The sequence below is a fragment of the Eucyclogobius newberryi genome, unplaced genomic scaffold (genome assembly GCF_026437365.1).
Source record: "Eucyclogobius newberryi isolate DKJ021-1_F unplaced genomic scaffold, fEucNew1.0.hap1 SCAF_4, whole genome shotgun sequence".
Lineage (NCBI taxonomy): Eukaryota > Metazoa > Chordata > Actinopteri > Gobiiformes > Gobiidae > Eucyclogobius > Eucyclogobius newberryi.
The window spans coordinates 4,770,876-4,784,314 of NW_027316056.1; the positions used below are offsets into that span (position 1 = coordinate 4,770,876).

General features: G+C 39.4%; 1 protein-coding gene across 1 annotated transcript; it reads left to right on the forward strand.

Annotated features, from left to right (window-relative positions):
- Positions 1 to 397: 397 nt before the first annotated feature.
- Positions 398 to 11,413, forward strand: naf1 (nuclear assembly factor 1 homolog (S. cerevisiae)). The gene is made up of 12 exons (XM_072463763.1): positions 398 to 468; positions 2,478 to 2,525; positions 2,625 to 2,678; positions 3,140 to 3,190; positions 3,293 to 3,609; positions 4,170 to 4,305; positions 4,838 to 4,931; positions 5,030 to 5,112; positions 5,769 to 5,929; positions 6,365 to 6,416; positions 6,592 to 6,670; positions 7,374 to 11,413. Exons 2-12 carry the CDS (start codon positions 2,478 to 2,480, stop codon positions 7,754 to 7,756), a joined length of 1,458 nt encoding a protein of 485 aa, XP_072319864.1. The 5' UTR covers positions 398 to 468; the 3' UTR covers positions 7,757 to 11,413.
- Positions 11,414 to 13,439: the final 2,026 nt, after the last annotated feature.

Below are 13,439 nucleotides of genomic sequence, written 5' to 3' on the forward strand. Positions count from 1 at the left end.
TAAGTGATGTAATTATTCAAACAAATATTATTTGACCACCATTTGGCAGCTCTACGCTTCCGTAGATTTCCAAACAGGACCATGAGGCGCTCGCGCGAAGGAAAAAACACAGTCCACATGTTTAACCTTTAACCTCTGCTTCTGAACGAGGCCGAGAAAACTGGTCAAGTATGCAAACCTCACTGCGATAAAAACTGAGCATTATCTTCAAAATAAAACACTTACATTTTTATTGTCAAATAGTTTCTGGTTTTAGGAGTATATTTTATTTTAGATTTATTTAATTCGTCTCTTTACAGTTGATCTATTATTCACGGTGTCTAGAACGAAAAACAGTCCGATTTGAAACCGAATGAAATAGTCGTCTAATATTAATTTGAAGGTTTGGAGCGGAACTGCTTTGACTGTTTTCTGTAACTCCTCACACACTTTAAACCTGAAGCCTCGTTGTGCGTGGTTTCTTGAAAAGTAAGTGTCTTTATTTCAACACGACGATGTAATTCACATTTAACCTTTGTGTGGCAACGGATATTTTACATTCGTAGTCATCTTTTAGCTGGCCTAAGATTTGTTCAGTTTGATAAAGAAGATAAACAGATTGATGCTAGTTATGGAGCTAGCTTGTGTTATGTTTCCTTCAATGTGATAAACATCTCCATGTTTGTATGATGTATAACCTTAGAGCATGTAATGAGAGCGATCGGATTTAAAGCAACTTACAATCCTGTTGCAAAGCTTCACTAATCTTACATGTTTATGAAATGATAGGTTTTAGTTTTATCGCATCTGGAACAAATTCATGTGTATTTATGTGGTTGTAGCATTATTAGAGGCTATGTTTATATGCACAACACAAACCTGATCATGATCTGATTTCTGGAGATATTATATTCTTGATATGTCATGTAAACGTTTGCATCTGATGAGAGGAATCTGGTTGTTCACATCTGTGCAGTTTTTGACGTGCAAAAATAATGAGAAACTTGTGGCAAAGACAAAACATGTAGAAAGATTTATTACAAGTAATCACAATCTGTCTTCCAAATACTAGTTTCTTTTTTTAAGCTTGTGATCTGCAGTTCTGGTGATTTTGTCCAAAAAACCGAATACTGATCTAATTTGAAGTATCGATACCAAAATAAATCACACTAATCAAATTTGACCTTTACAGTTTTCCAATGATCTTGGTCTTTATTAGAAATGTCATAAAACCACATGATAACACGCACAATGTTCTATTATGTTGTGTCTGCCACTGAAACACTATTTCTTAAATAACAGTCCTATTGAATATTGAACCTAATCCTCAAAAGTTAGTATTGTGACCGCACTGTGTTCTCTGTTGAATGCAACTGACACTTTTCTCACCCATTTCTCCTCAGCCTTTATAAAGCTTGTGAGTGACTGCTGGATTTAACCAATCGCAGTGAAGTTCTCTTAAAATAATAATTTGTTTCTTATCGAAAAATTCAAAGTTTACAAGATCCATGATAAAAATGAAATTGGGATCTTCGTTTTATGCCGCGTCGCCCACATCTACTTTAATTTACTGCCGCGTAGATTAGGCCTTTCACGATCATTACTATATCCATTTAATGTTCAGTAAATATTAGCTAAATATATTTTAGTGCTCACTCAGTTGAATAAGTAACTTTTGTATGTATAATTATTGGTTCGTTCTGCTATGTATTTTATATTTTAAAAAATGCTTTATTCTTATTGTGCCAGTGGAAAAAAGTAGTTTCAATATTTTTCTGTAGCAATATTTCATGCTTTGAAATGTGTTCTACCTTAAATATATCTATGTGACTACACTAGAAGTTGGCAAAAACATATTGAAATTTGATATTTAGCACTGATATTTCTTTCTGCCTTTCCCCAGTCTCTGTCCACGCGTGTCATTCCCACTTTGTCCTCAATGACCTAGAGGTGAATTTGAAATGAGCCATCATAGCCACAAAAGTACAAATTCACTCTATAATCTTATAACAATATATTGAGTTGCAAGTGTCTTTGCCTAAACGCATTGTTTCTTTACAGCTAAAGAAACAGAGATAACTACATAGACTATGGTTTATCCATGATTTCAGAATCATGAAAAAAATTGTTATTTAATCAGCACTTTTGCATCTTAGTCAATGATGTAATGGGAAAAAGTTTTAATATCTACATTTCTGTTCCTCTACATTATTGCAATAAATACAGAGCCGTAAAATGAATATTGTGATAATATTGTAGCGTGAGATTGTTATATCGTTACATCCCAAGTGTTTACACAATCTTTCAACACATTTATCTTTAAATCTATGATACATTTGTGACTTTGCTAAGGATTTTATGATGTTATAATATATGAGTATGATATCAGTATCAGCAAACAATACCAAGGCAAATATCGGTATCGGCCCAAACAATCCATGTCAACAGATGATATTTTATGGAACTGCAGCCGTCACCATTTCTAATTCTTATTTCAGATGGAAGAAAGCACGCCAGAAGATACTTTGAAGAACAAATGCCCAAAAGTAGGACCCTCATCGTGCAGCATGTGATGTTGATTCGAGTGTGATTAATTTTTCCGTCTTTCTTCTAACCTGTTACATTATTTGGTTTGTAACTTTCAGACGGATGAAGAAGTGCCTGAGGACGACGGTTCCCCGGGGCCTCCATCCGCCAAAGTAAAGACATCAGATTGTTATTTAGATTTCTGTAAGCGAGGGAAGGGGACATCGAAATCTTCTTCTTTCCCACACGATCAAGCTTCTTCTTACGGGCAATATTGGCAAAAATGATTAACAATACTCGATATTGGAGATTATTTTACCTGTAATATGTCGGTGTAATCCCTCATTCGTCCAGGCGTGTTCCATAGTAGAAAAAGCTTCAGTTGTAGTCATCTGGACTCAGTTAGAAAAAATAAAAAAAATTCTAACTGAGTCCAGATGACTACAACTGAAGCTTTTTCTACTATTTACCTGTAATAGTTTTTTGATTAGTTGACTAGACAAACTTGGAGCCTTTTGAAATACATTATCAACTTATAAAGATTGAAATATGGAAAGTGAAGGCTTCTAGACAGACAATATTGACTCTCACAAATTCCTCAAGCTGCTTCTAACCTAATATCTGTCACTTTCAGACGGATGAAAAAGCATTAGAAGATAATCTTTCGACCACATCGTCCTCAAAGGTAAGGCATTCACCATTGAAATTGTGATTATTTTGTCATCATTGAGGTGGCTCTTTTAACTCGCGCACTAACATTTTCTTTTATTTGTCTCGTAACTTTCAGACGGATGAAAACACGTCAGAGGATATTTCACAAAACCGACCGAAATCCCCTCAAGTCCAAAGCTTAGTCACAGATCTCAGCCCCAGCGAGGGAGACGTTCCGCAGACGTCCCCGGCCTCTAAAGACGAGGAGATGGAGGTAACAGTCACGACTCAGATGGAGAACCTGAACGTGGAGCCCCAACACTCCAGCGCTTCGTCACAACTCGCGCCGATGAAAAGCAAAGGCGACAAAACACACGCGACAGACGCTCGACAACCGTCCGGCGTTTTAATGGAAGAACAGAACTCGGAGGACTCGGAGGAAGATTCAGACAGGTAAATAAACAAGGACTGCCACCATTTATCAGAAAAGACTTAAAATGATCATAATATTCACATTTTGGACACTAAATCACAAAGCTAAATGTGTTTTATGAAGGAGAAAGCAACATTATTAACTCAAAATGTGGAAAAAATATTAAATTGTCAAATTTGATCAATACTTTAGGGCTGAAACAAGTTAATCGAGTCATCACAACTAATTAATTATTGAGATAATGTTGAAGTACTTTAGTTATCAAATAATCTGTTTACTGAACTAAACACAAACTCCCAAAACGTGAAGGTTTTATGAGTCAGACGGAGCAGGAATTAGACTAATAAGACACAGGAACGAGTTTGTCTAAATTGTGTTGACTTATTCCAAGTTCGAATAAATATAAGCCAAAGGTTATTAAAGCTAAATCCTGATTATTATTATTTTTGTATAAAGCTTGAGATTGGTTTTATTCATCTTTCAGGACAGTATTTGTGTTGTTTTTTGAACGTGCTCTTGAGGGCCTGTTGTCATGGCATTGTTGTATTACTCATACATGTGTTTCTTCCCTGATCCGCAGTGACAGCTCCTCTTCCTCCTCGTCCTCGTCCTCGTCCTCGTCCTCATCCCCGTCCGTCCGGATGGTGGAGGAAGACCACGACGAAGGCTTCAGTCAACCAGCTCCGATCAGAATCCAGGGAGAAGTCCTGCTCGAGGTCCGTCCCTCAAACAAACACACTCTAAAGTGTGTCTGTAAACGTGTTGGTCGTGGTTCAAGTATCTCACAAAACATGGACCATAAAAGTGGTCCAGTTCATCTTTATAAATTAAATCAGGTTCTTAATCAAGTTACCTGCATAAAAAAGGGGTGAATACAAATAAAACGCATCCAAAAATACCAAATCACATCATTTTGTTGATCATATGCCTTTACATTTTGTTACATTCTGTCACTGTGGGATTGGAAAACTTCTACAGTTCAACGATAGAGATGGGAATTGATCATATTTTATGCTTCTAGTTTTATAATCCTATATTTGATCTAATGAGGCACTATTTAGACTTAAGCATAACATTTTCTCAAAATAAATGGCTTATTCTGCTGCGTTATGCAAACAAACAAGTCGTCCCAGAGCAAAGACAGTAGGACTTTACCTCGTCTCATTCACAAGTAGAACCGGTTCTCGATTACTATCATATTAAATCAGTATTCTTGTATTGCAGTTTTGAACATGTGTTTGTGAACAGGAGCTGCCTGAGGTGGAGGTGGTGAGCGTGACGTTACCCGAGGACGCCGAGCTGCAGCCCGTCGGAGCCGTCTCCAGTATTTTAAATTGCCTGGGTAATGGGACAAACGCAGATGGGCAGAATGTCAATGTTTCTGGGGGTTTCAATAGTTCCATTCAAACATAAACACTGGTTCTCTGGTTCTCTCTGCAGTTGTGGTCCAGTCGCTCAAAGGTAAACCCGCCCTGAAAGAAGACAGCCTCCTCTTCACGTCCGATAGAGTGTCAGTGGGAAAGGTGAGTGTGGAGAGCTCGAGGAGGGCGGGGCTCCGTTACTATGAACCTTCTTTCATGACCAACTTTCGGTCCCGTGGGTTTATGCATCAATGAGCGAACACGGTACAAACAAACGCGGCTGCACCCTTCACAGACGGTGCATTTCCACATTAGTCCTCTGTACAGACAAAGGGCAGTGCTGAAGAAACCTTTGGAGTTCTGTAATAAAGACGTATAAATGAGTAAACACGGCTGTCGATGCTTATGCTGCCAGTCACTTGCTAACTGCACTAGTCCTCCAGTCAGTTCCTTGTACTTTTGACTTGTAGCCGTTAGCGAAAGCCCTCAAAACACCAAAACATTATGAATAATCAACAGCGTGTCTGCGGGTATCGATCCATCGACCACATTTGGGTCAGAGCCTCGCTAAAAGGCAGAGTTCAGTGTATTTTAGCTCAAAATGATCAGGTCAATCTGAGCCTAAGGTTGGGATTCCTGAAGTTTGTGGTAAGAATCTAGTGACACTTAACTTCCTGTTTCACGTGTTTCTGGTGAGGAGACAGATAAATGACATACATATAACAAAATAAACATGTTCTATAAATCATGTTTCATTTGATGTAACGGGCACACTCTTAACGCGTCCCTCGCTGTCCTCTTCTGCCCTCTTGTGTCAGGTTTTTGAAGTGTTTGGCCCGGTCTGCAGTCCGTTCTACCTCCTGAGGTTTAACTCGGAGCAGCAGATCCACAACGGCGACATCACCGTGGGACGGACGCTGTTCTACGCGCCGAACATAAAGGAGTACACGGAATACATCCTTACTCAGCAGCTGAAACTGTGAGTACAACCAGTGTGCCGAAGCTCCGCCCTCACACGGAGGCGGAGCACTTTCCCTTTGTCATCAGGGCTGCAACCAAAAGAGTATTTTAGTAGTCTTTTTGTATAGTCCAGATAAAGATTATGATCGTCAAAATACAACTACAATTCTTTCTTATTGTTACAATTAGTCAGTTTATCGTTGCACCACTAGTTTTTATTTTCATTAAGTAAGAACACGAATATGAAAAGTTTTTGTCTATTTATTTATTTATTTGCAATTATAGATTAGAATGTAAATGATTGTTTCAGCCCTATTAATTATACTATTAAATATGTACGATAAAGTCATGTGATATAAAATTTATGGGTCATTAAATCATTCAGTGTTTTTTTCAGTTCAATTTGGCGTTGTCATTATTTGGGACATGTTTAAATAAAGTTTGTTTTTAACAGTATGAAAGGATCTGACGCTTCGTGGAAAAATGACGATGAACCACCGTCGGAGGTAAATAATGAGATGGACGTGTTTACAGTGCGTTTGCTGCTGTTTTTCTATTTCTTTTGCATAAATGATTTGTTTTTTATAGTTTTCTTGTTATTTATTGATCAGTTGTTCTTACCTTCTACAGTATGTGCGGCTCTAAATAAGTGTGTTGTTTTAAACATATCTTTGTGTCCAGGCTTTAGATTACAGCGATGACGAGAAGGAGCAGCAGGCCAAAAAGAAAGGAAAAAAGAAGAGGAACCATAACATCATAGGTACAGACTTAAAAGGAAATACTTAAAATTACTGGGGATTTTGGGTGTCCCAAGCTTTCTTTTCTCCGTGGAAATGTTACTGTGATGGCATAAACTTCCATGGAGAAAAGAAAGTGACTCTATCAAACAAAGTATTCTAGCTTTATTTAAAAAACAAAAAACATTATAACTGTTAAGAGCTCCAAATATTTTTCACTACATGCATGCACTTGAAGATTACTCATTTAGAGTAACTGTATTTAGTTACAGTTACTCTTTCATTTGCATGGTGTTGAGAATACATTTACTTTCCTAAAATCAGAGGAGCACATTGAGGTACTAGATCGTGCATGTGCATGGTTTCCCTCTGTACTTGGTGATAAGTTTATGGTATACTTTGTTGAACCTGTAAGGAAATGAAAAAGATAAACAAAACTAACACAAATCCGTTTTAATTCAATGTCATGTTTTCACGCTATTATCACAATCAGAAAAAGGTTTAATGCAACTCATCCATCCATTTTCTACCGCTTGTTCCCTTTCGGGGTCGCGGGTGACTGGAGCCTATCCCAGTGACTTTGGGCCTTAGGCGGGGTACACCCTGGACAGTGGACTCAGTGTGAAAGTATTCCCAGTACTCGGGAATACACTTCTCTGATTGGACAAGGATGACACCAACTTGCTCTTATTTGTATAATTTTTTTAATACCTTTTGTTGTTGCAGATAACGGCGCTCCTCAGAACGCTCACAATCCACAGCAGCAGCAGCAGCTCGACGCCAGGACTTTCCCTCCTCGACACCAGCGTCCTCCGTTCAGGCACCAGAACCAGAGGAACCCTGGTTTCCGCCCGTCCAGACCTCCTCCTCCTCCTCACCACCACCACCACCACCATCACCACCGCCCCCCTCCAGGACAGACCCACGGCTCGCCCTCGTACCCGCCCCCTCCCTGCCCTTACCCGCCTCACCCTCCGCCACAGATGCCCCCAAACTTCCACATGTACCCGCCTCCGCCCGCGTACTTCAACCCGGCCTTCGCTCCTCCCTTCTGGCCACCGAACGCCATGTCGTACCTGGATCTGCCGCCGCCGCCTCCGCCACAGTGAACCGAGTTAGTCTTTTAAGGTTTTCTGGGTCCACCACCTGCTTGTCTCCCTGGAATAGTCCACATTATGGCATTAAAAGGGCTGTACCTGGTTTTTACCGTCTTAAAAACATGAAAAACGAGTTATGTTTTAACTCTTTACAGCGGTGCAAATACAATACTCACTCACCTAATGTATTCTAAGCATCCTATGAGTTGTTAAGCGCTTTTCGTAACTTTCAGAAGACACGGTGAGTCTTGCAGCATGCTAACGGCGCACGTCCTGGTCTGCAGGGGATGATTAGATGCAGACAGCACACAGCGGTTTGATTCTGACCCTACAAGAGCTGCTTTTATGTTATTACATAAAAATAAATTCGTCGCAGCCTCTTTAAACTTTTCAATCTGGCATTTATTCGATGACCGGTGTTTTTGTACCTAAAACAGATACAAACTGTTACAGGTCAGATCGATCGCCTCTTTAAGTTTAAGATGATACTATTTAAATCAATGGTTCTCAAACTTAAGCATATATATGTCATATATAAACCAGGTCTAAACTAGGGTTAAACTAGGTCCAAAACGGGACTATTTCAAGTCTAAACTAGGTCCAACACAGGACTATTTTAAGTTTAAATTGGCTATGGCTGAACAAATAAATCGTAAGATCGAGTAATGTGAAATTGTCTATTATTTGGGTGTTTTTTGAATCGAGGGGTCCACAGTCGATTCTCTTTCAGTAAAAACCGTGGTCTTGAGCACAGGTCAGGCTTTGGAGGAAGAAATTTGAATATAATTTATATTAAATGGCACAGATCAACAGTCTTAAACGACCCAGAAAAGCTTCATGGCGCATCTCTAAATAGTCCCTGTTATTGGACATTGGTGCTAAGTAAAGCAAAAAGTCAAATTACAGATGTTTTCATGGACAACTTAAAGCAGTTTGTGTGGTTTGAAGGCAGACAAAAAATGCAAATATAAAGAGGAAACTGAATCATGATATCACAAAAATAGAATATCTTCACCTCACGAATGGACTTCAAAATGCAAGATAAAGTTATATTTATGCACTTTATTTTACTGTAATTGTGAGCATAACATGAACAAAACGTCGTCTCATACACAGTTCTGCTACATTTTAGACTCTTCTCTTCCTTGTATTAAAAACATTCAATAAAAACTTATAGTACACACATTTTTCACTACGCGACACTAAATTGTAGTAGTAATTAATACTTTGGGATATGCATATATTTTGATATTTACAATTATTTTCAAGCCACATTTTGTTTGACCACTGGATTTAAAATAATTATAGATACACAAAGCACTTCATGTTTTGTTTGTGTATTTAAAAATGACCCAAAACTCATATTTACTTTGTGTTAAATATATAGATACAAATGACTCACTTTTTCTGGAATAGCATCATCCAGTTTAAGATTTAACCATATCATTTCAAAATATGAGACGAGTTATGTTGCAAGATTGTGTTTTACTTTTTTATAATCTTTTTGTACATTTTAGGATTACTGTCTTATCATATTTTATCGCAGTATTTCACTGATGTGTCACAATATCATAAAACACGACCAACATTACGTTTCCATTGTCTAATAAAACATTTATTTTATGAGATGAGACTTAAGTTAATATGACATAAAATAGATCTAGTTTAGATTTATTTGGACTTGGTTTTGATTCTAAAACGGTCTCCATTATTCTGTTTTATTTTGTTAGTCTTTATAATTATATTGTGACCATAATCATCCGAAAGAGAATAATCTTTATCCCTGCTGATGCCTGAATAGAATGTTTGATTTTTGTACGTTTAGCAGGGTCGGTATATTTCCACACTTTTCACAGTTGGCCTCCCAGAATGAGTAAACTACGTGTGCATTTTAGGCACATTATTGTATGAAAACTGTACACCTCCTCTAATATTGGCATAATTGTGAAAACAGGGCTTTTCTGAGCCTCAGGACAATGCAGGATTCAAACAATCAATCAAAACACACTTTGACTAAACTAATGATGAGGAAACGCTGTTGAAACAAGGCTAAAGGCTCATTTTAGTTGATGTTGCATAATGTCTCCTTTAAAGGTAGATCCAAACACTAAAAATCTGCTAAATTTAAAAGGTGATGATTGTGTTTATAATCAAAAACGTGGACTCGCTGATGGTCCTGGTTGAGCCCTGGTTGAGCCTTGGGTTAGCCCTGGTTTAGCCTTGGGTTAGCCCTGGTTTAGCCTTGGTTTAGCCCTGGTTTAGCCTTGGTTTAGCCCTGGTTTAGCCTTGGTTTAGCCCTGGTTTAGCCTTGGGTTAGCCCTGGTTTAGCCTTGGTTTAGCCCTGGTTGAGCCTTGGGTTAGCTCTGGTTTAGCCCTGGTTTAGCCTTGGTTTAGCCCTGGTTTAGCCTTGGGTTAGCCCTGGTTTAGCCTTGGGTTAGCCCTGGTTGAGCCTTGGGTTAGCCCTGGATGAGCCTTGGTTTAGCCCTGGTTGAGCCTTGGTTTAGCCCTGGTTTAGCCTTGGTTTAGCCCTGGTTGAGCCCTGGTTTACCCCTGGTTTAGCCTTGGTTTAGCCTTGGTTTAGCCCTGGTTGAGCCCTGGTTTAGCTCTGGTTGAGCCCTGGTTTATTTAGCCCTGGTTTAGCCTTGGGTTAGCCCTGGTTGAGCCTTGGTTTAGCCCTGGTTGAGCCTTGGTTTAGCCCTGGTTGAGCCTTGGGTTAGCCCTGGTTGAGCCTTGGTTTAGCCCTGGTTGAGCCTTGGTTTAGCCCTGGTTGAGCCTTGGGTTAGCCCTGGTTTAGCCTTGGTTGAGCCCTGGTTGAGCCCTGGTTGAGCCCTGGTTTATTTAGCCCTGGTTTAGCCTTGGGTTAGCCCTGGTTTAGTCCTGGTTTAGCCCTGGTTTAGTCCTGGTTGAGCCCTGGTTTAGTCCTGGTTGAGCCCTGGTTTAGCCCTGGTTTATTTAGCCCTGGGTTAGCCCTGGTTTAGTCCTGGTTTAGCCCTGGTTTAGTCCTGGTTGAGCCCTGGTTTAGTCCTGGTTGAGCCCTGGTTGAGCCCTGGTTTATTTAGCCCTGGTTTAGCCTTGGGTTAGCCCTGGTTTAGCCCTGGTTTATTTAGCCCTGGTTTAGCCTTGGGTTAGCCCTGGTTTAGCCCTGGTTTAGCCCTGGTTTAGCTCTGGTTGAGCCCTGGTTGAGCCCTGGTTTAGCTCTGGTTGAGCCCTGGTTGAGCCCTGGTTTATTTAGCCCTGGTTTAGCCTTGGGTTAGCCCTGGTTTAGCCCTGGTTTAGCCCTGGTTTAGTCCTGGTTGAGCCCTGGTTTAGTCCTGGTTGAGCCCTGGTTTAGCCCTGGTTTAGTCCTGGTTGAGCCCTGGTTTAGCCCTGGTTGAGGTTCACAGCATTAGTTTTCCACCGAGCTGACAACAATCAGACGCCAATATTACTGGAGCGCATTGTATGTTTTGTTTCATGTGAACGTCTGAATTTTTTTGCACTAACTGAAAATATAAACTTGTACAGCACAAAATAAATGTCTTCACAAGAGTTGAGCTGTGAAACTTGTTTTTAAGTTGATCGGAAACAGATGAAAGTGTTAGTGTTTCTCAAGAGGAAGTGGTGTCTACATGACTTCAAGATGGACATGAATGCAATTGACTTAACTTTGTTCATTGCCAAATCACCAAAGCCCCAATCTATTTACATCAAATCTTATTTTAATGAATGTTTTTCAAGTTCACTTGAAAAACATTCATTAAAATAAGATTCATTAAAATAAGATTTGATTTTGACAAGATGACAGCACTAAATGTTACTAAACTTGTTTTTAGATGAAAACAATTAGTTTATCGATATTAAATGTGGTGATACAGTATCTATATATCATGAGCTGCTGTATTTCTCTCCTTCACTGGAACTCCTCCAGGTTTCTACGCTTTTTTCCCAAAGAGGTTTTTTTTGTAGTTTTTCCTGGCCGAGAAGGAGAGTCTGAGGACAGAGGACCCTGGGACATCGTCCCTCGCCACCACAGACATTGTCTGACTTCATCGCCACCACAGACATTGTTGATTCATTTCTCCCTGTGGCCCTCAGAGGCAACTGTTGTTGTGATTTTGGGCCTTACAAAAATAAATTGATTTGATTTGATTTGATATTTATATATCACCATGAGTATTCCGTGGTCTAATTTACAAAATTATGTTGCGCTTGTTTATGCAATATATTTGACATTATTCACTGTGTTGATTATGTGTTTGAGTTTGTTTCATATTAAGAGGTGGTTTAACAAATCATTATTGTTGTGAAAATGTCTAAAGTTCTTTAAAATAGTGATATATGTAAGGATTAAAGAGTGATGAGCCGTGCGTGACACTGTTTTAACCCCACCACACACAACTACAGCAGCAGCACATTGTTTACCCGCTGCTATGGTGACGTCCACAGCATAGTGACAGAGAATGTGATGAACTGCTGCCGGAACAACCTAAAAATAATACACTAGAATTCTCACTGACCAATGCACGATTTCACATTGATCAGCGTATGTGTTGCAAAATGGTTATGAATGTATTGTGAGCCGTTTATTGACATTTTAAACCAGGGAACTGTTTTGAAATAGACTAAGTGGTCAAACCTGAGGAACGAGGCGCAACAAAAGGGGAAATTGCCAAAATGTTGTCGACATTCACGTTCAGACAGAGGCCACATGTGGTTTTTGCTCCGTGTACTCGACATACTTCCAAGATGGCTGTGTATTTTCACTCCGGCTCGTCTGAGATCAGCGTTGAAGTGGGAGAATATCAAGAGATGACCAGAACTGAGCCTGGGTCAACTTCAAAATCAAGTAGGTCGTTTTTTTTATTGGAAAACTAAACGTCTATTCAAGAACTTAACCAGCTTAAACTGAGGACTAATCCAACCAAAGAACCATCTCAGGAAACTAAAACCAGGATTAAATCAGGACTGGCATTAAACATGAGTCTCCTTTTCTCTTTTTCAGAGTACAAACATCTAAACTCCGTCATGCTGAGCTTTGGCGTCCTCTGTGTCCTGCAGGCCGTTCTCAACATTTCTCTGAGGCTCGTTTTGAGTGAGTTCAATTGTTTCTTCACAATTTTTGTTTAGGTTAAATACAATAATACGTTACATTTAGATTTTTTCTGCAGCAGAGTTTACCATGAATTCTAACGAGAATGAGGACAAATCCAACGATTATTACCATTGGTGGAAAAAGTACAAAATTTAGAGCATGTTTTTTTCTATTTTGAATGGTTTATGTTACCACTAGTTACTACATTGTTCTTCGTTTTTTTCTTCTTCTTATTTTGTTGTTGTTTTGTGATTGTGTTTTCGACCCTCTGAATGTTGAGAAAAGTCCCACATAGGGGTATATTATGTGCAATGGGCTCGGTGAAAAATGTAAAGATCACAAGATCGTCTGACGCGACACGACAACAGCGCCACCTAGAACAAAAAACAGTACATTTACAGTAAAAAAGTACATTTTGACCTACGCTCATGAAATTCGGAACTGATTGAAATCAATGAGACAAGTAAAATATTTGATGGGAGCATTGCCCTGACAGACAGGAAGTCGACCATTTTGAATCAAAATGCCGCCTCCACTTTGACATTTTAATTTAACCCTTGTCCTAGATTATTTGTCCATTCATTCATTCAGTCGTTCTCTACCGCTTGTTCCCTTTCGGGGTCG